The sequence below is a fragment of the Mastigoproctus giganteus genome, chromosome 5 (assembly GCF_048544385.1).
Source record: "Mastigoproctus giganteus isolate SK-2022 chromosome 5, ASM4854438v1, whole genome shotgun sequence".
NCBI classification, from domain to species: domain Eukaryota; kingdom Metazoa; phylum Arthropoda; class Arachnida; order Uropygi; family Thelyphonidae; genus Mastigoproctus; species Mastigoproctus giganteus.
Window position 1 is genome coordinate 193,000,519 of NC_143579.1, and position 27,468 is coordinate 193,027,986.

At 36.1% G+C, this 27,468-nt stretch overlaps 1 protein-coding gene across 1 annotated transcript in view; it reads left to right on the top strand.

Moving 5' to 3' along the window:
• The window catches only part of LOC150085960 (dynein axonemal heavy chain 8-like), a 1,559,705-nt gene that overhangs the window by 265,027 nt on the left and 1,267,210 nt on the right, over nucleotides 1-27,468 (top strand). Inside the window, exons 16-17 of the mRNA XM_090374756.1 lie at nucleotides 543-623; nucleotides 12,482-12,598. Of these exons, the coding sequence (XP_090230882.1) occupies nucleotides 543-623; nucleotides 12,482-12,598 (198 nt within the window). The remainder of the gene's footprint in view (nucleotides 1-542; nucleotides 624-12,481; nucleotides 12,599-27,468) is intronic.

Consider the following 27,468-nt stretch of genomic DNA (forward strand, 5'->3'; position numbering starts at 1 on the left):
AACAGAATATTTAGGAAAGTAGAAAGTAGAAAGTTTCACCCATTAGCCTTAAACCAGAAATTTTTGCACAAAGATTCTTTTTGTGCTACACATGTCAGGTGTAGTGCAACCACTGCTGAATTAAATGCTGATGACTTTATATCACTAAAGAATTATTAACTCTTTGAACTTTGGAGATTGAAGATATGAAGATTTTTAATAGCCAATGCATATAATTGAACAAAAAAATAAAAATTAAAATAACAAATTGTTTTTTTGACGGAAAGAGAGTCTCTTTTAAACGGTTTATGTAATCAGATTTCTAAAAATTGGAAAATTTGTAAATCACCTATGTCCTGGTTATTCCAGACAATTTTTAGTTCACTGTAGACAAATACTGATTACATCTCATTAATATCCTGTTTGAAGTGAATGTTATATCAGTGACTCATAAATTATTAGATAAAGTATATAAGTTAAAATTATGTATTTGGCCGGTCACACATTTTTTATAATTATGTAATATGTCTTTTTTCACGCTGTATATTCTTTTCATTTGATAGGAAGTTGTGGATAGTTATAAATCTCTCCAGAGGAAAATACCTGCAGTATTTTCTGCACTTCTAACTCCACTCTTGAAGAAGGTAAACAATGCATTTTTATATTTTAAGTTATTACCAAAATTTGAGCAAACATTGCTTACAAGAATTTGCATGTTAATTTAAATAAGAATTAATTGGCTTAATCCATTGTGCAGTCCATTAGTTTTTAACTTCTTTTAAGAATAACAATCTCTAAAATATAATTCGACAAACATCATAGACAGGTAGTTTCAAGTTACACAAGATTGAGGTTAGGGGTGGCTTGTTGGTAGGTACTGCAGAACTGCAGCACCCCAGCTTTTTAAATCTAAATATATAGTCAACAGAGTTATATGGAATTTTGTAAAGAACAGTGCAATGAAATGAATATTTTTTATAGAGGGTCTGTATATAGTATACTCATCATCTATTTTCAAAAATCATTTCATTAAGAAATGAATAAAAACACGAAGTCGTTTTCAACTTTGAAGTTCAACCATAGGTCAGGTGGAACTGTGTGCTACACAGTTCCACATTTTGGCCCCAGTAGTTGAGTCAATGCCTAGTTGGCAGGTTACCAATGCACATTTTTTAGCAGTGATAAAACAAGTCAAAGGAACTGCAGAACAAGCAGTGCCGATTTTAACAGTGCACTTGAATGAAAAAGTTATTAATCTATTTTCAACAAATAAAAGCCAAAGAATGGATTTTATTTTTAAATAAAATTTCAAGATTACCGAAGTCTGTTAATGGTAAATGTCCAGTTAATGTTTTGTAGTATTTTTAACTTGCTTGTTATTATTATTACCATCTATGTTTGGAAGAGAGCGGTGGAATTGCAGATTCTGAACCACCTTGTAGATCAGGCTCTGCAATACCATATCTTATAACAAAGTCAATTTAATGTAACTTTATAGCATCCCCAGAGTGAAAAGCAGCCACTGATTGAGGTATCAATAGATATCAGTAGGTATCAGTAGATATCACATAGTAGATTATTAGTTAGTAACTATAATCAAATTTCCATAATCGAATCAATTATGATAATTAGGGCAATCACTAGTGTAGATAGAAAGAACGCACTTGTTGTTAGAAAAAATTTATTTTGTAGAGACGGTGGTATTCTTTGAACAAAGGTGATGCAAACATTATTGAGGTTTTTGCCAGCATCTAAGGATATCTTAGGCTTCAGGGAAACTTCTAGTTGGTGGGGGGGGGGAAGTATTATAGACATATATTTGTCTTATGATATGGATCAAAGGATTACTGTTTTCTACAGCAGCATAGGCAGCCAGAGGGAGTAATACTCTTGATCTGATTATCAACAGTGATTATTCATGCATTTAGAATCTGCAGATTAAGAAACTACTATGTGGCAGTGATCACAGTGTACTGATGTGGGATTTACTTAAAGATGTAACTACAATCAGAGATAAAGGGAAGGGGGTTTTGCTTTCATAAAGGTGGCTACAGTGGTTTCAGACAGTTTTTATATTCTGTAATGTGGGACCAAATGATGATGTTACCAACAGAAATAACTGTAACAGTTATGTAAATAGGTAAGTTATATGTGGAATTATTAATGAATTGTAAATATATGAGCTGTATAATGTTTGTACACAATCATAAATGTGTAAATACTGTATGTATTAAACATAAAATGTATGTATTAAACATAAAATGTGTACAAAATATTTTGGGACGAGACTACGTGTACAGTATATGTAACCAATTGCACGTAGTATCTCGTACCCTGATATGTACTTAGCACCCTCCTGGCACTTTGCCGTCCCGGGGTGGTTCCTTATGGAAATAAACAGATAATAATAATAATAATAAAATAAAAAATTCTAAATGGGAAACATTCAAGGAAGTATACGATAAACAATAGCATAAGGTTAACGTAAAGCTAGATAGTGAAAAACGTAGCACTGTATTAGAAATCTGTTAGATTACTATAGTATTATCAATTAATCAGTAAAATTAATTAATCTTATTAAAGTACATCAGCATTAGCAGAGGATTTGATGCAAGAAAGCAAGCTTATGCAGCATCAGCCAAAAAAAAAAAAAAAAAAAAACCCACTTCCACTTCACCCCTCTGTTCATTCGAAATACTTGTCCAGCTGAGCCCTAAACTTATTTAGGCTATCAACTTCCACGACAAGGGATGGAAGTCTGTTCCACCAACCAACCACCCGCTGGCTAAAGGCAAATTTCCACACATCTATCCTACATCTGTCTTTCCTCAATTTGAATTTATGCCCTCTCAGATGATTATTCTGAGCAAGAGGAAGAATCCCATCAGCATTGAGCATGCTCAAACCATTCAAGGCTTTATACACCTCTATCAGATCACCTCGCTGGTACTTAGTCTCTAGACACTGTAATTTGCAAAACTTAACCCTTTCTTCGTAAGAGCACCCCTTTGTTCCATTCACTAATCTTGTTGCCCTTCTCTGTACATCCTTCTTGAAATGAGGCCTCCAGACCTGTATACAGTACTCTTCGTGTGGCCTGACCATTGCCTTACACAAGGGAATAATCACCTCCTTATCCCTGCTAGAAAAATTCCTATATATCATTGACAATACACCATGAGCTACTCTTGCAGCCCGTCTGCACTACTCAGAGAACTTCATATCTGCCTGCACAACCACCCCAGGTCCCTTTCATTCTCTACCACTGTCAGTGTAGTACTACAGAGTTGATACATTGCTCTGGGGTTGCTGTTTCCCATATGTAGTACTTTACATTTGTCAATGTTAAACTTCATTTGCCACCTCTCAGCCCATCTGCTTAACCTTTCCAGATCCTGTTGCAGAAGCATAGTGTCAGTAGTGTCCTCGACAACCCTGCCAACCTTCGTATCGTCTGCAAACTTGGACATTAAGCTTGATATAAAATCATCAATATCATTTATAAATACAGAAAACAATAATGGACCCAACACTGAACCCTGAGGGACTCCACTAATAACATTAGTCCACAATGAGCAGTGTCCATTGATTACCACTCTCTGTCTTTTCCCCTCAACCACCCCTATCCATAGCAGCAATTTGCCTCCAATGCCATACTGCTCAAATTTGTGCAGCAGTCTTCCATGTGCAACAGTATCAAAAGCCTTTCTAAGATCCAAGTATGTAATATCAAAGTTATTCCCTGCATCCAGTTCTTTTGTGACTGCATCATAGTATCCAGTCAAATTGGTCAGGCAAGACTTCCCCTTAACAAAACCATGCTGTGTCCGACCAAAACTGAAGTCTTGTCTAGATGATCCTGCAGTGCTTCTTTAACCAATGCCTCCATTAATTTTCCTGGATCAGAAGTTAAACTCACAGGTCTATAATTACTTGTGTCAGCCTTTGATCCTCCTTTGTGAATTGGGGTCACATTTGCACATCTCCAGTCTGTGGGTACCTCCCCTGAGTCCAAGGAAGCTCTCATAATTTTTGCTAAGGGTTTTTTTACTTCCTTTGCTGCCTCCTTTAATATAACTGGATAGATCCCATGCACCCCAGGTGCCTTTCTTGTGTTTATCTTCAATAATTTCTCCTCCACTTTACTCTCAGTTATTACAAGATTATCTAGCTTACTGCCAGAGTTGAATACACCTCTGCCATTCCCCTCACAGAATAACTGCTCGTGTGTGAATGTTGATTTAAAATATTCATTTAGTTTGTTAGTTACCTGTGCAGGATCTTTAACAGTTGACCCATTGATATCAAGTGGACCATCTGATTCATCCCCTTCCTTCTAGAGTTTACATAAGTAAAGAACTCTTTGCTGTTTTTCTTTGCATCCCTGCCAAAGATTTCTCGTAATCTGCCTTCGCCTGCCTAACCTCCTTTGTAACTTGGTTACAGATCAACTTGTATCTATCATAGGCTTCTGTGTCACGTGTTAATTTGTATGTATCCCATGCATTTTTCTTCTCTGCCATCTGTCTCATTAGTTCATCTGACTTCCTTTTAGGCCTAAACCTTGAACAATATTTCTTAGTTGGTATGTAAAGCCTAGTAGCTTCCCAGATAAGTTCTTTGAATGCTTCCCATTTTGAATTTGCTGTTGGTAACATCATCAGTTGGTCCTACTGTATAGAATTTAAATACTGTCTCAGTCCATTGTAGTCGCCTTTACGAAAGCAAAAACCCTTCCCTTTACCCCTAAAGGTAGTTACCTCCTTGAGTAAATCCCACTTCAGCACACTGTGATCACTGCCACTTAGTTGTTCATTTATCTGCAGATTCTTAATGCATGAAGAATCATTACTGATAATCAAATCAAGAGTATTACTTCCTGTAGTTGCCTCCCGAACATGCTGATGTAGAAAATAATCATCCAATACATCCACAAAAGCCTTGCTGGTGTGCGAGTGACCAGCCCCCAGATTCCAGTCAGTATCTGGGAAATTAAAATTCCCTCCATTATAAGCCTCTGTGATTTACTGGCCCACTCTATTTCTCTGTACAGTTTCTTATTATACTCATCAGAGTCATTAGGCTTATAGCACACTCCTACTCTCAATTTTGATCTCCCAATGCTTATGTCACACCAAACTGACTCAATACCACTCTCCAGCGATGTCGACTGCCTTCACTTCCTTGGATTTTATGTGTTTCTTAACTAATAGCATAACCTCTCCTCCCTTCCTATCCTGTCTATCCTTTCTGTAGACATTGTACTCCCCAAATTCCAGTTCTGCATTCCTTATATCTGTGTGACACCATGTCTCTTATATCCCAACAATATGTGCCTTTGATGTTTTGAGCAATACCTCAAATTCATCAAATTTATTTACTAAACTCCTAGCATTGGTGTACACGCAAGTATACATGCACCTGTTACTATATCGGCGCCTCTGTAGCCAGGTGGGATGGATCAGCAGTGCGTAGCACACGCTTCTTGATTAGACCGGGGTTCGAGCCCGTCACCACCGAATGAGGAAAGGTCAGGGAATGACCATCGCATATCCCGGAGCAATATGGCCTTAGTTGCTAATGCTCCTAAATAACAAAAACAAACAAACAAACAAACAAACAACCTGTTTCTATTAGTCTTTGTCTGCCCCCAAGCTAGCAATTTTCCGACCCACCTAACACTCCTCGATAGCATCAGCAAATATTCTTGCACCTTTTCTATTTAAGTGTATCCCATACCTGTAGAAGCAGTCTCTCCTGTTAACAAGTACAGTCCAGGCTGAAAAAAATTCTACCCCTTGAGCCTTGCACAATCTTTCCAAGGCCATTGTTAATTAAATTATTTTTAATGGAATCATGACCCAGACCAGAGCAGCAAAGCAGCATTCACAGAACAGCCAGAGTGCATGGCTCCTGGCAGAACTGAAGGGGGTGATTCTCCAACGCAGCACAGTCTAAAACAATGCGTGAAATTTGAAATATTTGCACATCTGTCTAGAACAGGACATGATTTAGCCAATGAGGATGTCTTTGTGTGTGCTAGGTGCAGAGACTGCGAAGAAATTAGGCGGCAACTCGGCATTCTGATGGGCGTCTATGAGAGTTTGAGGTGTAGGGTAAATACCCTTGAATAAATTAATATGAGGGGCCCATCTAGCTCTCAGCTGCCCTACTCAATGCCAGAGCTCACTCCTGAGCTCTGGCATTGAGTTGGGCAACACAGAGGCAATCTCCAAGGTAGAATGTACTGGTCCCACAGGAACTAGTTATTGTCAGTGACTCTATTGTCAGGGAAAGAAGGAACATATATTTGCAAAAGGATAGGTGGAACAGGACCAGGGTATGTCTGCCAGGAGCAAAAGTTGATGATGTTGTAGAGCAGATATCTTTTAAGGGCACAAAAGATGATATTGTTGTACAGTGAGATTGGCACTACTGACCTTAAGAGTAAGAGATCTGCAAATTTACTTAACAAGTACAGGTCAGTGCTGGGAAAAAGTTGTGAGTTAGGAATAAATTTGAATGTGTCTCCAATTCTGCTCATACGTGATAGGAGGCAGCATATGATGAAAGCCTTGTCAATCAATTTGGCCCTGGAGAGATTTTGCAAGGCTCACAGGGTAGAATTTTTTTCAGTGTGGTCTCTGGTTGCTAATAGGAGAGACTGCTTCTGCAGGGATGGGATACACTTAAATAGAAAGGGTGCAACAAGATTAGTGAATGGAACAAAGGCTCTTACGAAGAAAGGCTTAAGTTTTGCAAATTACTGTGTCTGGAGACTAGGCACCGGCGAGGTGATCTGATAGAGGTGTACAAAGCCTTGAATGGTTCGAGCATCTCAATGCTGATGGGATTCTGCTTCTTTCTCAGCATAATCACCTGAGAGGACATAAATTCAAATTGAGGAAAGACAGATGTATGATAGATGTGTGGAAATTTTCCTTTAGCCAGCGGGTAGTTTGTTGGTGGAACAGACTTCCATCCCTTGTCGTGGAAGTTGATAGCCTAAATAAATTTAAGGCTTGGCTGGACAGATATTTCGAACGAACGGAGGGGTGAAGTGGAAGTGGTTTTTTTTTTGCCTAAGCTTGCTTTCTTGCATCATATGCCTCTACTAATGCTAATGCTAAAAGCCTAGTAGATTCCAAGATTAATTCTTTGAATGCTTCCCATTTTACATTTGCTGTTGGTAACATAATCAGTTGGTTCCGCTGTATAGAATTTAAATACTGTCTCAGAGCACCATAGTCACCTTTATGAAAGCAGAAACCCTTCCCTTGATGGTAGTTACCTCTTTGAGTAAATCCCACTTCAGCACACTGTGATCACTGTCACCTAGTGGTTCCTTTATCGGCAGATTCTTTATGCATGAAGACTCACTACTGATAATCAGATCAAGAGTATTACTCCTTCTTGTTGCCTCCCGAACATGCTGCTGTAGAAAACAATCATCCAATAAATCCACAAAAGCCTTGCTAGTGTGTTAGTGACCAACCCACCAATTCCAGTCAGTATCTGGGAGATTAAAATCCTCCATTATAAGACACTCTAATTTACTGCCCCACTCTATTTCTCTGCACAATTGCTCATTATACTCATCAGATTCATTAGGCCTATAACACACGCCTACTCTCATTTTTCCTTTCCCAGTGCTTATGTCACACCAAACAGACTCAACATTGCATCGTCCACCCACATCAATTGGATGCACTTCCTTAGAATTTGTTTCTTAACTAACAGCATATCCCCTCCTCCCTTTCTGTCCTGTCTATCCTTTCTGTACACAATTTGTACAGAAAGGAGAAACTAACGTATCTCTAGGTCTGTCCACAGGATCAGGGAGTAGCCTGAACAGTTGAATTGGCATGAAATTTGGTAGGAAGATGCATTCAAAAATCTCTGTGAGATTTTTGAATGCAAAAATTTTTGAGGGAGCAGAATCTGATCTGTAGTTTCATTAATGAATAATTTTAAGGAATGTTAATCATCATGTCAACAGTTTTGATATTTTTTAATTTTATTTTTCATTTCAACAGAATTTCATGCCAAAATGAAAATGGAATGAAATGAATCTTAATTTCTCATATATCTTACCCTCAATCTCAAAAGGATGTTTTAAATGTTGAAAATAATTTATAGTGAATGTTTGTGTAGATTGATGATGTTGTTTGAGGGGGGGGAATCAGATATTGGTAGGGAGATATTGCTTAGTTTATGATGTTGTGTGTGGGGGGGGACAAACAGATGATTTTATTTTATATATATATATATATATATATATATATATATTGAAAATGTAATAATCTGTGTATAGATTTCACTACTATTTTATCACTTTAATACTTTAAAAGATGTGATGTAGTCTATTAGTTGAATTTGTGTATGGTAGCACTGTTGTTTGTTTCTAAGAAAATGAGCTTTCTAAGCTTTAACTCATTTCAGAATCTGATTTGATATCCATTATTTGTTATTTGGTTTTTTAGGAGCATTAGCAAGTAAGGCCATATTGCTCCGGGAATATGCGGTGGTCATTCCCTGACCTTTCCGCATCCTCCGTATTTGGTGGTGACGGGCTCGAACCCCAGTCTAATCAAGAAGCGTGTGCTACGCACTGCTGCTCCTTCCCACCTGGCTACGGAGATGCCTTTGATCTCCATGGACAATATACTTAAAATAACTGCATATACTTATACGAGCACAGCTCGTATAAGTATATGCAGTTATTTTAAGTGAACATATGGCAATTACAGTTACAAGGGTGGTTCAATAAAGAATCGCCCTGACCTAGCTGCAGAGATGCTAGCGTGTTGATTCTTGGCACAGGTTTTAGTCCTTCCCTACATAGTCACCGCGCAGATTTACACATTTTTCCCATTGATGGACGAGGCTATGGATGCCATTTTTGTAGAAGTAGTGAGGTTGGTCTTTGAACCATGATTCTGTTGCAGAAATGAGTGTCTTATCGTCAGGGAAGTGGGTCCCCCGAAGAAATGATTTGAGGGAAGGAAACAAGAAGTCTGATGGTGCAAGATCGGGTGAGTTGGCTGGATGGGCAGTATTTTATATCCAAAAGTGGCTGCTTGTGTTGTTGCAATTTCAGAAATGTGAACTGGGGCATTGTCTTGAAGCTTTCTCACAGCATGTTTTGATTTTCTCCCGTAATTTTTTGAGTTAGTTGGCATAATAGGCACCTGTAATTGTTCTACCTTTTGGCAGATAATCAGTCATTATTATGCCTTTCTCATCCCAAAACACTATCAGCAAAACCTTTCCTGCTGACGCTTGGACCATTGCCTTCTTGGGGGGGAGGACCACGATGTTGCCGTTCCATGGGCTGCTTTTTACTTTCAGGGTCGAAATGGTGTATCCAACTTTCGTCCTAAGTGATTAGATGAGAGAAAAAGTCTTCCTCATTTTTTTGGCACACGGCTAATAACTCTTGTGATTTCTGTTGTTGATCAGCCTTCTGGAAACCATTCAATAATCGGGGAATCCATCTTGCACTCAATTTCCATAAATGGAGTTGGTCATGAAGGACTGTTTCAACAGAGCCCACACTGATCTTCAACTCCTGGAAGAATTCACGCACAGATATCCGGCGATCTTCCATGATTAACAACCACTTTTCTGATCGTGCTGTCATCAGTGGTTGAATGGGAATGATCTGGAATGGGCTCAGATTCTACTGATGTCTGACCAAACCTAAACTGTTTATGCCAGTGCTTTACATTGCCATAGGATGAGGCTTCATCCTTATATACAGCAGTCATCTCTCATGGATTTCTTTAGGAGATTTCCCCTTCAAGAACAGATACTGGATTACAGCTCTAGCTTCAGATTTCTCCATAATGCTACTTTGTCATACGTTCAGCTCTGTAAAAGAAAAACAAATTAAGACACAGGGCTCAAATTTTACACCTTTAGTACACAGATATGGTACACACAAAATATCATTACTCTGCGATATGTGGAAGTAGGTGAGGGCAGTTCTTTATTGAACCACCCTCGTATCACAGGATGAGTTCAGTGAATATAAAGGAGCCAATATTTTTTGATATCAAGATATTTAAAACTATATGCTTTTAAAGGATTTAAATGTGCAGTATATTTTTAACAGCATAATGGCATGCTGTTAAAAAAAAAAAAAAAAAAAAGACTAGAATTTGCTTCATTATGCAATTTAACTAATCTGATTTTAATTGCAGTTGTAAGATTTGCTTTTTCTGTCATGTCTTGAAATTGTTTGATTTTTATAAGTTTGTCACCAATTTGGGTATTAGCGTACTGAAGTTAATTTAAATGGCTTTGGACTAGTGTAGATTAAGCTAACCAGATTGGGGGGGGGGGTGAGAAAGGATGTGTTTTTATAGGTTTTTATACAATTATGTGACATGTGACTGCCACATAAATAATTTTAGAAAAGAGTGATCCTAGGAAAGTGATATTTTATAAAACTTATTAATAAAACTGCAGATAAAGGAACCCCTAGGTGTCAGTGATCATAGTGTGCTGAAGTGGGATTTACTCAAAGAGGTAACTACCATGAGGGGTAAAGTGAAGGGTTATTGCTTTTGTAAAGGCGACTACGATGGTCTGAGACAGTATTTAAATTCCATACAGTGGAACCAACTGATGATGTTACCAACAGCAAATTCAAAATGGGAAGCATTTTGGAACTTATCTTGGAAGCTACTAGGCTTTACATACCAACTAAGAAATATTTTTCAAGGTTTTGCCTAAATGGATGTCAGATGAACTAATGAGACATATGGCAGAGAAGAAAAATGCATGGGATACATATAAATTAACACATGACACAGAAGCCTATGATAGATATAAGTTGATCTGTAACCAAGTTACAAAGGAGGTTAGGCAGGTGAAGGCAGATTACGAGAAATCTTTGGCAAGGGATGCAAAGAAAAACATTGCTTCTAGAGTTTACTTATGTAAACTCTAGAAGCAATGGGATGAATCAGATTGGTCCACTTGATATCGATGGTTCAACTGTTGATGATCCTGCTCAGTTAGCTAACAAACTAAATGAATATTTTGCATTGACATTCACACATGAGGAGTTATTCAGCGAGGGGAATGCCAGAGGTGTATTCAACTCTGGCAGTAAGCTAGATAATCTTGTAATGACTGAGAGTAAAGTGGAGGAGAAATTGTTAAAGATAAACACAAGAAAAGGCACCTGGGGTGGATGGGATCTATCCAGTTATATTAAAGGAGGCAGCAAAGGAAGTAAGCAAACCCTTAGCAAAAATTATGAGAGCTTCCTTGGACTCAGGAGAGGTACCCATAGACTGGAGATGTGCAAATGTGACCCCAATTCACAAAGGAGGATCAAAGGCTGACACAAGTAATTATAGACCTGTGAGTTTAACTTCTGTTCCAGGAATATTAATGGAGTCACTGGTTAAATAAGCAATGCAGGATCATCTAGACAAGACTTCAGTTATAGCTCGGACACAGCGTAGTGTTGTTAAGGGGAAGTCTTTCCTGACCAATTTGATTGGATACTATGATGCAGTCACAAAAGAACTGGATGCAGGGAATAACTTTGATATTATATATTTGGATCTTATAAAGGCTTTTGATACTGTGTGCATGGAAGACTGATGCTCAAATTTTAGCAGTGTGGCATTGGAGGCAAATTGCTGCTATGGATAAAGGGGTGGTTGAGGGGGAGAAGATAGAGAGTGGTAATCAATGGACACTGCTCATTGTGGACTAATGTTATTAGTGGAGTCCCTCAGGGTTCAGTGTTGCATCCATTATTGTTTTCTGTATTTATAAATAATATTGATGATGGTATATCAAGCTTAATGTCCAAGTTTGCAGACAATACAAAGGTTGGCAGGGTGTAAAGGACACTACTAACACTATGCTACTGCAACAGGATCTGGAAAGGTTGAGCAGATGGGCTGAGAGGTGGCAAATGAAGTTTAACATTGACAAATGTAAAGTACTACATATGGGGAAACAGCAACCCCAGAGTAACGTATCAAATCTGTGGTACTACACTGACAGTAGAGAATGAAAAGGACCTGGGGGTAATTGTGCAGGCAGATATGAATGGGATTCTTCCTCTTGCCCAGACTGTACACATGAGAGGGCACAAATTCAAATTGAGAAAATATGGTTACAGAATAGATGTGCAGAAGTTTGCCTTTAGTCAGTGGATGGTTGATTGCTGGAACAAACTACCATCTGTTGTTGTAGAGGTTGATAGCTTAAATAAATTCAAGGAAGAACTAGACAAACCATTGGAGGGAATGGTTAGGTGAAATGGAGAGTGTTTTTGTTTTTTGTTTTTTTTTGCATCATGTGTCACTACTAATGCCAATTAGTGCACACAGAGGCCAGTGCGTCCAGTTATCTATTTATTCCTTCAGTTCCTGACAGAGAAATACTTTAATTTTAACTACTCTCTCTGTTTTTTTTTTTTTTTTTTTTTTGCCATTCTGACATTATAAAACCTGTGATTGTTTATATTTAGGTAGATTTAGCTCTGCAACCAGGATTAAAGATGCTAACTTGGACTTCTGGAAAATTACTTGAATTTTGCAAGGGTATAAAAAGCATTATGAAGGAAATTGACCAAACAATAAAAAAAGTGAGTAAATATTAAGTAACCAGTTTTGCCTTTATATATTGATTTATTATTCTGGTCAGGCTGTTATTATTTTTTATTATTTTTTTGTAAAGGAAGAGTGATTTCTATACACACTCTTATTATTTAAAAAAAATTAGTTGTGTCTTAAATTATTATTGGTTACGACTTACTAATAATAATAGCTTAACCAGAATAATAAATCAATATATTATTTAAAAAGAATCATAATTTGTTCAGATAAATTTTGCTGCACTTTATTATTTTGTTTACAGAGTATCATTTTCAGAGCATTTTCTATTTTTAAGAATACCCATATTCAGAAATACAACAGACACAGGTTATTATTATTTTCCATCTATTAATATCACTTTTTGTTTTAAATTTTAAAAATATTTCCTCTCCACATTAATGCAAAGAAAATGTCGGATTTCATAAAGTTTGAGTTTAATTTTAATTTTGATATTTCTCCTACTAATGACGTGAATCAATTATGCAAATGCTTTTAGTGTAAGGCTTCAAAACCAGGAAAACATGGTGCCTTTTCTTTGGTCCCATGTCAGTTTTTTTTCCCTGATTTCCTCAATTTTAACTTTTTTTTTTAAGTGCTAGTATGCCGTACTACTATTATTATCATTAGCCATATGGTGCAGGAAAGCCTGAGGCTTTTGCTCCACCAGCCAAAAGGAGGGGAAAAATCTGAGTTACCCTGAGAGAGAGAGAGAGAGAGAGAGAGAGAGAGAGAGAGAGAGAGAGAGAGATGTAAGACTGTAGTATTGGTATGATACCAAATTTTTTCTTCAAGAAATTTTTTCTTTGGTATCATACCAATGATATCAGAAATTTGGTATCATTGCTATGATACCAAATTTTTTCTTCCAGTGCATTTTAAACACAGATTTGAAAATAATTTAATTGTATACTAAATTTTTTATTCAAATATATCTGGTAAAGTTATGTTTGAATAAAAATGTTATTATTCATTGTATGTTTGTTTATTTAGATATTCAGTAGTTTGTTATCTGAATTTTTTTTTTTTTTTTTTTTTTTTTTAGAAGGTTATGTTGCAATGAGTGCTAAACAAGAAAAGACTTTTGAGATGAATAAACAGAAATACTGTGTACAAAATCTTTTTGAGTTGGTGAATCAAACTAATTTGCAGCAAGAACCCATGTTCTCTCAAATTGTGCACAAAAAACCACCATCATTTATTGTGCAAACCCTGATAATTTACTCAGTATATATCTGCTTATTTGATTTTGCTTAATTTAAAATATAATAAACAAAAAAAAAAAAAAGTAATAAAGGTAGGTGGGATTACACTTCAATTTTCTTCTTATTCTTTATCTTCACCTTTTTCCCACGTTTATATGGGGTCGGCAAGGGATTACATTTCAATGCAGGTATTGAAATAACTTGTGTCTAGAGGGCTTGGACATATATTCACTTTAGAGATGACAATTAATAACAGTTCTCCATGAAAGCTGTTATATAAACAGGAGCAAACTAGGATTAATGGCAAGATCCTTCATTGGATCAATGAGTTGACTCATTTTGTTATCTGTAAACAAACATAAATTAGAAATATAATTTTTAAATTCAATAGCATCACCAAAAGAGTCAAATCCATTATTCATTTGAAAGCTCATGGTACCACTATGATAGTATTATAATTTCCAAATGATGCAAGGAAGCAGCCTTTTTCTGCTCTGCAAAGAAAAAAAAAAAAAAAAAAAACTCCACCACACCTTTTTCCAGCACTTTTGGCTCTGTGGAAAGTATGAATGATTGATTTATTTATTTTATTTTTATTTTTTTTTGTGGACTGTCGCACTTTTCTGTACACACTTTTTAAGCTGTTTTTCTTATTGAAATCAATTACCACCCCTTACTAACTGATTACAATTACCCTTTCTAAAAGTAATGTCTTTTTTTTATAATCAAGTCTACTGTCATGTTGTGCAAAGGAGTGTGTCATCATTTTGCCTATAAATGTCATTTTGTCTGCATGGTAAATTTCATGCCTGACTAAATCATAACCCCTAAGTCTTCTTAGATCACTTTTAACTCCACACCCCTAGCTTGTAATAACATTTGAATTTCTGTTTCCTATGTGTAAAACCATGCATATAGAAGCATTAAAGTTCGGTTTCCATTTTTCATATAATTTTTGCAACTGATGTAAGTCATTTTGAAGAAAAATGAACAATAATGCTCAATATGTTCTACTTTGATATCAATACGGATACAAAGTTATAAAACTGATGTAAGTCATTTTGAAGAAAAATGAACAATAATGCTCAATATGTTCTACTTTGATATCAATACGGATACAAAGTTATAAAACTGATGTAAGTCATTTTGAAGAAAAATGAACAATAATGCTCAATATGTTCTACTTTGATATCAATACGGATACAAAGTTATAAAATTTTCAAAATTTCACGCTTACTCGGGACTCACATAAAATCCAATTTAACATCTATCGAAACCTACGAACACCAGTATGCTCCTAGATTATAACAGCTATCACCCATTCATCTACAAAAGATCAGTTATCTTTATGCAATTTCTAAATGCCTACAAATATTCAACGACGGAATCTGCTTTGGGCTCAGAAATACAAATATTAACCAGCAGATTCTTAAACAGGGGTTATCCTCTTGCTACAATAAATCAAATTAGGGTACAAGCTAAGGATAGTATACAAAATACTACACCAACCAACAATAGTAATATCAAAGAATACTTTATTTCTGTCCCATATGTTGAACAGTGACACAAACAGCTTAACAGATTCTTTAAAGATACCGAATTTAAAATTGTGGCCAGGCCAATATGAAAATTACACACTAAATTTAACAATTACTCAGTCTTTTCCTCATTCGCAACACAAATTAATGACTTGGTAAACAACATTCCTTGCAGTGATTGCGACTTGTCTTACCAAGGTTCGATGCAGTTTCCTTTGAATATTTGTGTTAATCAACATGCGGCCTCAGTTCGTACTTCTTGTTCAGCAGCGTCAGAATTAGCCTTTCTCGCCGTTAACGAAAAACATACTTTGTTATATAACGAGGCCAAAATACTTAAGTGTCCAACGTAATTATATGCATCTATTAATTGCAGAAATTGTAGAAATTAAATTACACGAAAATTCTGTTAATATTCATCGGCCATATCTGATCTCCGATTTATGGGCTTTTATGCGCATGCACAAAGACTAATCATCCCTATTTAAGTTTCATGTGCAACCCTATTCGGTAATTTTCATTCCTGTGATCATGACATACGGTTGAAAGCATTGTCAGCTTCAGGAAGGAAAATCGTTTTGTAATGTTTTTTGTTAAAATTCTTTTAATTATTTTTCCTATTTTTAATTGTGATAAATTGAGTTTTATTGGGTTAAATTGATTTTTAATTATTTTTTAATTATTTGTTACTCTAATGTAAGTTTTTTCAATTTCTTCGTTTTAATTTCTGAAGAGTATCCTACGGAAGTGTTCTATGTACTATGTTTGAGGTAAACTTCACTGATTATTTTACAAATGTTGATATCAACATAGAACGTATTGAGCATTACAGCTCCGGTTCATACTATCTAATATATATGTATATATATATATAATATTAAGGATAATATAAAGAACCATTAGAATAAGCAGATCAATCCAATAATAATACCATCAGGGACCTAAGAAAACGCAAAAAAAAAAAAAAAATTATCACTTTTTACCGACAATCTAGATGACTTCAACTGGGGCCAACCACCCAGAATGAAGGCAAAAAACGACAAGAGGTTCTCTGTTTCTGTGATGATCAATATATGCTAAGTAATTTAAATCTAAACCAAATATAAACCAGTATAGGCCAAAAGTAAATCGAATATAAATAAATCGAATGATGATAATAAAAGTTTAGAAATATTAGAATCAAAGGTAAGAAATAAAAGTAAAATATAAATGTAAGCATATATTAATCATCGTTGACCCGACAGAGAACGTAATTTAATGATTAAAATAAGATTAAATATATAATACATACTACATATTGACCGTATCTAGGACATAATGCAATAGTTGTCAAAATAATATGTGGTGCCCCCTATGTGATGGATACGGTAAAAATAAATAATTAAATTAACGCATAGAGAAACATGCAGATAGTAAGAATAATGTGATTATGGTTAGGATCCACGTATCTATGAAATGAAGGTTTGTGGCAAACACATGTATCCTGTCCGATTTTAATACTGTCTATTTACTAGCATTAATCTTGATAACTTAAAAGTCGTCCTCCAGAAACTATATTTAGAAAATAAAAATGCTATAAAGGTTGATTTAACCTATTGGGATTCTCTAATAAAATTATGCATCTTTAATAATTATGTATATGATGGAACATCGTTATACCTACAAGTGACTGGCACCCCGATGGGAAGTCCAGCATCAAGCATAATCGCAAACCTTTATCTACATTATACAGAAAGAGAATTCCAAGATAACCTACCTATATATAGATACGTAGATGATCTATGTGTTTTTAATTGTCCACATTTTGTCCAGGATTACAGTAAATTATATCCAGTAGAACTTGTATTGGAAAAAACTAATAGTTCCGATACTATAGCAAATTACTTGGATCTTCATATACAAATATTCCATAATAATAATATAGACGTAAACATATATAATAAAAGAGATGCATTTAATTTTAGCGTAGTCAGCCTTACAAATTGGAAATCTAATATATCAAAATCAGTGCATGCTAATATAATTTTATCGCAGTGTCTAAGGATTGCTTATATCTGCAATAGTAATAAAAATTGTGCAGCGGGCTTAACAGCGTTGTACGGCAGGTTGATCAATAATAATTTCCCTATTGCTTACCTGAAATATCATTTCTGGAAAGTGATAAACATAATTAATTTCAAAAATTTGTTTTCTGAACCTATTGTTTTAATATAATTTTCAATATAATCGTTATATTTAGTGCCATGTATATATGTAAATATGTACAACCAGGCTGCCATGCACGGAAATTGAACTTGGCCTGTTATAACGTACGATCACTCATCGGTGAAGACAGGATATTAGAGCTGGAAAAGGAATTAGAAAATGTGAATTGGAATATCATCAGTTTGGCTGAAACAAGAAGAAGAAATGAATCACTTATAAGTTTATCAAGTGGAAATCTGCTGTACACCAATGGAAACAGTGAAAGGAGTGAAGGTGGAGTTGGGTTTCTGGTCCATAAAGATTTTAAAAACAACATTTTGGAACTCAAAAGTACATCACCAAGGGTGTCAAGACTAATACTCAAGATTTCTAAGAGGTACAAGCTAAAGATTATAATGATTTATGAACCAATATCGAGCCATGATGATGAAGAGGTTGAAAAAATGTACACTGAAATTGAGAGTCTTCTAGATGAGCAGAAAACCCACTACACTATTATTATGGGGGACTTTAATGCTAAGGTTGGAAAAAGGCAAAACAGCGCAGAAAGAGGAACTATAGGAAATTTTGGAATTGGTGAAAGAAATAAAAGAGGTGAAAGACTTGTGGAATTTGCAGAATCTCAAGGAATGTCAGTAATGAACACTTTTTTCAAGAAAAGGGTGAACAGAAAGTGGACATGGAAGAGTCCAAATGGATTGACAACTAATGAAATCGACTTCAACCTCACTAACAGAAGATATATTGTGAATGATGATACCGTCCTGAATAAGGTAAATGTTGGAAGTGATCACAGAATGGTAAGATGTACACTTGATATAGATGTAGAAAAGGAAAGGAAAAAACTGACTCGAGTAAATAATACAAAGGTCTTTGAAATAACAGAGGAGGAGAAAAAGCAGTATGTACTGGAACTTAAGAACAAGTTTGAGCTTCTGCAGACAGCTCAGGACCAAGATATCGACGAGGAATATTACAACTTTCTGAAAGTGATAAAAGCCCAAGAAACCTATAGGGAAACAGAAATCCAAAGAAGAAAAAATTAGTCAAGAAACACTTGTCATGATGAACCAAAGACGACAAATGAAGAGCAAGAAAAACACTGACAGGGAGAAAATTGAGTATACTGAGTTATGCAAAGCCATTAGAAAGAGACTCAGAGAGGACATAAGAAGATTTAACAAAAGAAAAGTAGAACAAGCATTAACGGAAAACAAAGGATTTAAATCAGCAGCCATGAGCAGTAATACAGAAAGACAAATGATACTGAAACTGAAGAATAGCGATGGTGTACTTATAAACAGCAGAGAAGGCATAATTCAAATAGCAGAAGACTACTATAGAGAATTATACAAGGAGCGAGGGAATGATGCCAGCAGTGGGGAAGATGGATTGCAAAGTAGCAACACATACGACATACCCGATATTCTTCCTGATGAGGTAGAACATGCATTGAAGAAAATGAAGAATCGGAAAGCCCCGGGTGAAGATGAAGTTACTGTAGAGTTGTTAAAATTGGGAGGAAGAGACATATCACAAAAACTGGCAAGGCTCTTCACAAAGTGCATTAGAAAAGGTGTGATGCCTAAGCAGTGGAATAATTCAATCATAGTTTTGCTGCATAAGAAAGGAGATAAATCAGAAATGGGAAATTATAGACCAATTAGCTTGTTATCCCATATCTACAAGTTGTTCACATGGGTCATTACTAACAGATTAGAAAGAATACTTGATGAGAATCAACCGAAAGAGCAAGCTGGCTTTAGGACAGGATTCTCAACTATGGATCACCTTCACGTAATATCACAGCTAATGGAGAAAGCAAATGAATATAAAACACCATTATGCCTGGCATTTGTGGATTATGAAAAGGCATTTGACTCCATACAGCATAAGGCAATGTTTCGGGCACTGGAAAGACAAGGCATAGATACTCCATATATTATGATTTTGAAGAAAATATATGAGAGTGCTACATCCTTTATTAGACTAGACAAAGACAGTAGCAAATTTAAAATCGAGAAAGGAGTTCAACAAGGCGACACAATATCTCCGAAGCTGTTTACTGCTGCCCTTGAGGAAGCTTTCAGAAGATTAGACTGGTCGCAGAAAGGAGTCAATGTGAATGGAGAGCCTAAACCATTTACGATTTGCAGATGACATTGTGGTCATAAGCCACGATCCCAAAGAATTAGAGGAAAATCTTAATCAGTTATGCACAGTTAGTAAGGATTTTAGACTAAAGATGAGTATGGCTAAAACAAAAGTAATGATGAACAAGTATGCCACGGAAAGGGAAATAATGATTGAAGGAGCAGTAATTGAAAAGGTGGAGTCATATACTTATCTGGGACAAGTTATTAGCTGTAATAATGACAAATGGCTGGAAGTCAAGAGAAGAATAAATTTTGATGGATGGCATTCAGGAAATATAGTCACATACTGAAGAGCAATATCCCAGTTTGTCTGAAACGTAAAATAATGAATCAATGTATACTCCCCACCATGACTTATGGAAGTGAAACTTGGGCACTCACCAAAAGAATGGAAGAGAAGCTAAGAACTACACAGCGAAGAATGGAACGAATTATATTGGGAATCAGACTGTTAGATAAGAAGAGAAACACATGGATTAGGCAGCAAACTCAAGTAAAGGACATTCTTATTAAAACTAAAGAACTAAAATGGTCTTGGGCAGGACACATAGCTTGAAGACATGATGACAGATGGACTAAGAAAATAACAGAATGGAACCCAAGAGGAGCTAGAAGAAAACCTGGAAGACAAAGGCGGAGATGGATAGATGAAATTCATGAGTTTTTGAGTAGTAAATGAATGGCCAGTGCTCAAAACAGAAGGAACTGGAAAGTTGCTGGAGAGGCCTTCATCCTGCAGTGGATTGAAAATGGCTGATGATGATGATGATATATGTAAATAGGATACACTTTGCATTCTTGGTGTCTTACGGCGTAGAAAACGTGTACCCTCCGGCTTGCAAATTACAGTGTATCATTTTTTTTTTTTTTTAATATATAGTTAATATATAGTTAAATTCATTTAAATTTAATAAGTTCACGCCGAGATAACATGCAAATTCAGCTCAGTGTCCTACTATAGGAACGGGTTTGCGATCCTGGGCATGCCCGAGCCACAACTTATATCTTGTAATATCTTTAAACTGTCCTACACTCTTTATTTTTATTTCTCTGAAATTATTAGTGCAATCCGAGGACGTAGGAGAAACTATTTCTTATCTATACCACTATTTTTCGCCTTTGTGGAGTTCAGGTTCTATTATTCCTACTCCTTTAGTTTTCTTCTTACTATCTGCATGTTTCTCTATGCGTTAATTTAATTATTTATTTTTACCGTATCCATCACATAGGGGGATGTCCTACACTCTTTATTTTTATTTCTCCGAAATTATTAGGGCAATCCGAGGACGTAGGAGAAACTATTTCTTATCTATACCACTATTTTTCGCCTTTGTGGAGTTCAGGTTCTATTATTCCTACTCCTTTAGTTTTCTTCTTACTATCTGCATGTTTCTCTATGCGTTAATTTAATTATTTATTTTTACCGTATCCATCACATATTATTTTGATCACTATTACATTATGTCCTAGATACAGTCAATATGTAGTATGTATTATATATTTAATCTTATTGTAATCATTAAATTACGTTCTCTGTCGGGCCAACAATGATTAATATATACTTACATTTATATTTTACTTATAATTCTTACCTTTGATTCTAATATTTCTAAACTTTTATTATCATCATTCGATTTATTTAAATTCGATTTACTTTTGGCCTATACTGGTTTATATTTGGTGTAGATTTAAATTACTTAGCATATATTGATCATCACAGAAACAGAGAACCTCTTGTCGTTTTTTGCCTTCATTCTGGTTGGTTGGCCCCAGTTGAAGTCATCTAGATTGTCGATAAAAAGCGATAATTTTTTTTTTTTTTTTCCGTTTTCTTAGGTCCCTGATGGTATTATTATTGGATTGATCTGCTTATTCTAATGGTTCTTTATATTATCCTTAATATTATAAACATTATGGGTGTATTGCATGATTGCTTGCATCTGCATTGACTCATAAATATTATTTACATATTAGTTACAGTTATTGTCGTTTTAACTTTCTTTCTTTATTTTTTATCAATAATTATAAATATATATATATATATATAACCCCAAACACGAGAGGTATTAGAACCTATAGTACTTAGTACCGTTGGGTTGGAGGTTGATAAGACAAAAGAAGATATTTGTTGACATTGGACTTGAACTTCTGTAGATTGCAATTTTCAGGAAATACGTATGAAGGAAGGTTGTTCCAGAAAACGGCAGTTGAATGAACAAATGAGGAAGATGAAAAGTTGGTTCTGTGGGTTTGAAGTTGGACAGTAAATGGACGTTGGCTGGTGGCGGCATGTGTTCGGACTGTTTTGAAAGAGAGAGCGAGAATTATAGTAGCCAATTCAGAAGAACAGTGCCCATGGAAGTATCTGGAGAAGAGGCATGCAGCAGAAACAGTACGTCTATGAGAAAGCAAGTGGAGAGACTCTGTTAGAGATGAATCATTAATTAACCTAACTGCCCTCTTCTGATTGTTATTGTTGTTTGGTTTTTAGGAGCATTAGCAACTAAGGCCATATTGCTCCGGGATATGCAGTGGTCATTCCCTGACCTTTCCGCATCCTTCGTATTTGGTGGTGACGGGCTCGAACCCTAGTCTAAATCAAGAAGTGTGTGCTACGCACTGCTGCTCCTGCCCACCTGGCTACGGAGGCGGTTGCCCTCTTCTGAATGGAATTAAGAAGCCTGAGAGAGGTTTTGGGGGCGCCACTCCAGATGTGGGAACAATATTCCATGGCAGGGCGGATTTGCGATTTATACAGAGTGAGCAGCTGTTTGGAAGAAAAGTAACGCTGAGAGCAAAAGAGAAAACCAAGTTTTTTTGATGCAGAGGAAGCAGTATTTGTAATGTGCTTGTGCCAAGAGAGATTAGAAGTCAGGGTAATCCCCAAAAGAGATATATCATTTTGCCTGGAAATCGGAGGGTCACTAAAGATAAGCATAGGAGCAGAAGAATCCTTTTTGCGAGATATAAGAGAAGACTCAGTTTTAAAAGGGTTGAAATCAACTAAGTTGTCATTGCCCCACTGGAGAATTACCTGGAGATTGGCGTTTAAGGAATTGGTAGCAGATTTTTGAGAAGTTGAAGCTGATTGAGCAGGACAACATTTCTCAAAATGGAAAGTGGAATGTAATGTGCTATCATCGGCAAAACTGTGGATAGGATTTCCAGTCAATGGAAGAAGGTCATTAATATACAAGAGGAAAAGAGTGGGTGAAAGAACTGAACCTTGGGGGACACCGGCATTAGTGGAGAAGTTAGAAGACAGAGAGCCATCTACCATCACCCTCAGTGAGCAATCAGAGAGAAAACTGGATAACCAATTACTAAAAACAGTTGGCAAACCATAAGATGGAAGCTTGTTTAGAAGACCTTTATGCCAAACACGATCAAAAGCCTTTGAGATGTCAAGAGCAACTACTTGTGTTTCACCGAACCTTTCCATTGAATTAGTCCATAAATGGGTAACATAAGCCAGAATATCACCGGTGGATCGACACTGACGGAATCCATACTGGTGATCGTTGATCAAACGGAAGGTTTCTAGGTAGTTTAAAAGTTGGCAGTTAATTGATTTCTCCATTACTTTAGAAAGAGTAGAAGTAATTGCAATGGGATGACAATTGGATGGGAGGGATTTGTCACCCTTTTTAGGAACTGGCTGGATATGAGCAAATTTCCAAGCAGAAGGAAAAACACGTTTGGAATAAGAAAGTGAAAAAAGGCGGCAAAGAATAGGAGTAAGTTCAGGAGCACAGGTTTTAAGAACAAGTGGAGAAATACCATCAGGAAATGGAGTTTTCTTAGCATCAGGATTCATCAAAATCCTTCTGATATCCTTTTGATGGAAGACCACAGGAGGCATTGAATGGAGCGTGTTGGGAATGGTGGGAGGTGTTTTTCCAAGATCATTAATATATGAGCTGGAAGAAAAATGGGATGCTAGCAGGTCAGCTTTATCCTTGGCTGAAGTGATAACAGAACCATCTGGTTTGGCAGAGGTGGGAGCAGAGATGGGCAAACGTTGCGGCCAATAGCTCTGGCAAGAGACCAGAGACCAGAATGCTCGGCTACCATTAGGGCAAGAAGGAAGTTTTCTACTCTTAGCCTGTTCAAACTCTAGTTTGGACTGATTAATAACTGCTTTACAATTGTTGCGAGCTTTGGTGTAGGCAGAAAATGAAACCGAAGAATTAGAAACAAGCCAATTATGATATGGAACATTCTTCTCTTGAACAGCCTCAGCACATTTATTGGAAAACCAAGGTTTAGATAAAGAATGAGATTTTAAAGTGGAGTGTGGGATAAAGGATTCCATTCCTGCAAGAATAATTTCACTGACACGATCTGAGAAAACGTTGACATCAGAAGTTTTGAAACAGTGATCCGACCAAGGAAAAGAAGAAAAGAAGTCTCACAGGTCATCCCATTTTGCATTCTTGTAATGCCAAACAGCACAAGGTTGGGAATAGCCATGAGGTAAAGGTTCCATTGGAGAAGAGACAATCACCAAGTTGTGATCTGACGTGCCTAAAGGACCTCTCACTTCGACCGTGTACTTAGAAGGGTCGTTTGTGAGAAATAGATCAAGCGTACTGGCTGCATGATTAGGATTGTCCAGTATTCTTGTAGGTAAATGAACAATCTGTGCTAGGTCATTAGTAATTGCAAAAGCCTCAGCATCTCGACCTGCTGGGTCAGTGTGACTAGAAAACGGAAGCCAGCTGGAGTTGTAAACATTAAAATCACCAAGGATATTGTATGTAGAAGGTGTGAAGAAGATTTTGATTTAAACCTATTAATATACAGTATACACTGAGCGATATATGGTATGAAAAAGAAGAAGAAATAGACAGGAAATTAAAAATAAAGATAAGAAGTGAAAAGGCGACCGAAATAAGATAACATTGCGGTGTCTTTCACAATCTCTGTGTAATCATCAGAGACCTCTGATGCTGACACTGAAATTGTGGAATACACTGTCATCATCAGAGAACGCTGATGATGACACTGTAGTCACTGATGACACTTAAATTGTAGTAAACTCGATGTCATTGCGTTTGCAAAAATATCGATTGCTGGAATTGTGTGGGTTTTTACATTATTATGGTGAAACGTGTTTCTCCTTCACTGAAATCTTCAATCATATATCGCCGACCGTGCTAGCCGGGTGGGTAAAGTGCCTGCCTCGCAACCCAAAGGTTGCGGGTTCGAATCCTGCCTCGGGCTTGGATCAAAGTATTGCAAAAAATGTTGGGAGGTGCACTATGGCCACAAAAGCCGATGCGCCAGCAACTACCAAAAAACAAACAACAACATCAATCATATAAAAAACAAATTTTCAGAATCTTCTCTTCATTCCTTTTTTTTAAGCTTCATAAACTTGTTTTTCACTGCTAATTGTGTTAGTTAGTTGCAAGTTGTGCGTGCCGTTAAAATAATGCTGCTTATGCATGCTACTTGAAATTTATAAAGAAAAGAGAAAATTTTGGAAACAAACACCTCTTGAAGCATTTCTGAAGAAGACTACTCCTTGTGCAAAAAACCAACGCGTGCCGACTCAACAATGAGTGATCAATGAGTGCGTATTTAGTCGATGATGAAGAACACTTGTAAGTCATAAATGCCGACTGGGCTAGCCATGTGGCTAAAGTGCCTGCTTGGCAACCCACAGGTCGCCGGTTCGAATCACAGTAGAAAATGCAAAAACTTGGGAGGTGCAATATGGTCACAGAAGCCGTTGTGCCAACAACTAACAAAAAAAAAAGTCATAAATAATTTTTTAAATTATAATTTGCTTGATTTTACAGGCTATGTTTTCACTTCTTTGGATAAATTAATAATTGTTTAAAGATAAACTAATTAGCTAACTAATTTCATTGTTGAGGATGTAACCCATTTTCAACATTATGTCTACTGGAAATAAATTCCCGCTTTATGAGTTTTCACTTTACGAGCGCGTGCTAGGAATGAATTAACTCGTAAAGTCGGGAACTACCTGTATTGTATTTGTATTCATCATTCATCAGCTATTATAGAACACTCTCTGTGTTCACCAGTTTCTGGTCAAAAAAGAAATTCCTGTATGTGAACATTGACCATGTCACCCTACTCACCAGATCTAGCCCATTGTAACTCTTTTCACTTCCCTAAATGAAAAAGTGTGTACTTAATGGGAAACCATTTCCAGTACATTGAATATATGCAGAAAAAATTAACTGAAGTGTTTATAGGGCTTATAGAATATAACTTCCAGAAATGTTTCTGTGCTTGGAAGAAATGTATGAAACACCATGTGCAATCCCAAGGGAATTACAAGGGGATAACTTATAAGGTATAAAATCTTTCATATATATCTATTTTATTGCAACAATCTTGTTATTTTAAAGCAACACCCTGTATATATGTCATAATTATTATTTTCATCCAGTTCCTTTGTTATCCTCCTTTAACCACTGATTCCATTATTTTTTTTTGGAACAGAAGCCAAGGTAATAGGTCTGTAATTGCCCATGTCACCCATTGATTCCTCCTTTGTGAATAGGAGACACATTTACATATATGGTCTGTAGGACCCTTCCCCTCCCCTCCCCCCCCAAAACAAGGTGCTCCATAGTTATAGCTGAGATTTACTTCCTTTGCTGCTTCTTTTAATATAACTGGATAGATCCTGGCAGACCCAAGTACCTTATTTACTTTTAGCTTTAGAAATTTCTTTTCCACTTCCCTGAATGTTTCTTAGTAGGAATTTGAAGTTGGTAACATCATAATTTGGTCCCAATGAAAAGAATTTAAAAACTATCTAATATCACTGCTGTTGCTCTTATGAAAACAAAATCTCTTCCTTTTACCCTTAACAGCAGTAACGGGTTTAAGTATATCTCACATCAGTATATTATGATCACTGGCCTAATGATTCCTTTATCTGGATATTCTCTGAGCATAAAATATATTTAGTTACTGATATAGTTCCAGTTATAGAAATGTACACATTTCTATAACTGGAACTATATAAAAGCACTATATTTATATAGTGCTTTTATATAGTTCCAGCACTGTTATTTAGATTCCTCAGTTAGTTATTTAGATTCCTCAGTTTAGATTATAAAGCACTGTTATTTAGATTCCTCAGTTAGTTTTGTTTTGTTTTTTTATGTTCAGAAGAAATGATTAGATTACATAATTTTTCACAATTATAAATATTGATTAAATAATTTTTACAATTCAGTATTGTACATTTTTATAATTATGATTTCCTCTCTAATGTTGTTATAAAGACTGTACAGTAAGGCCCACTCATATAGTGGGTTAGGTTCCAGACCCCCCCCCCCCCCCGAAAAAGTGAAAATCGGTGAAAAGTGAAACATAGCCTTTTTTCACTTGGGAATGCATATAAAAGCCTAATAACATGTTTACACTGTCATATGCTGTAAACGGATTGAATCACCGACAATAAAATGGCTTCCAACGGCCTTCTTGGACTTGGCTGCTGAGTGCATCATGCCGAAAAAAGTGGAACAAGCGGCAAACATAATGAACATGATATAATTGAAAACCACTGTATTAGCGGAATGCTGAAAAGTGCCTAGCAGTCAGATTAAGAAAATGTATATGAGAGGTAACTTTGTTGCGGTGTAATGTATGAATCTATTTGCACAATACTAATATTTAATATTAAGAAAAAATCATAATTAAAAGGGAAATATACTTTTAGTTTTTCCTAATGAAGAAAATTGTTTTTATTTTGGTGTAAACAAAAAAT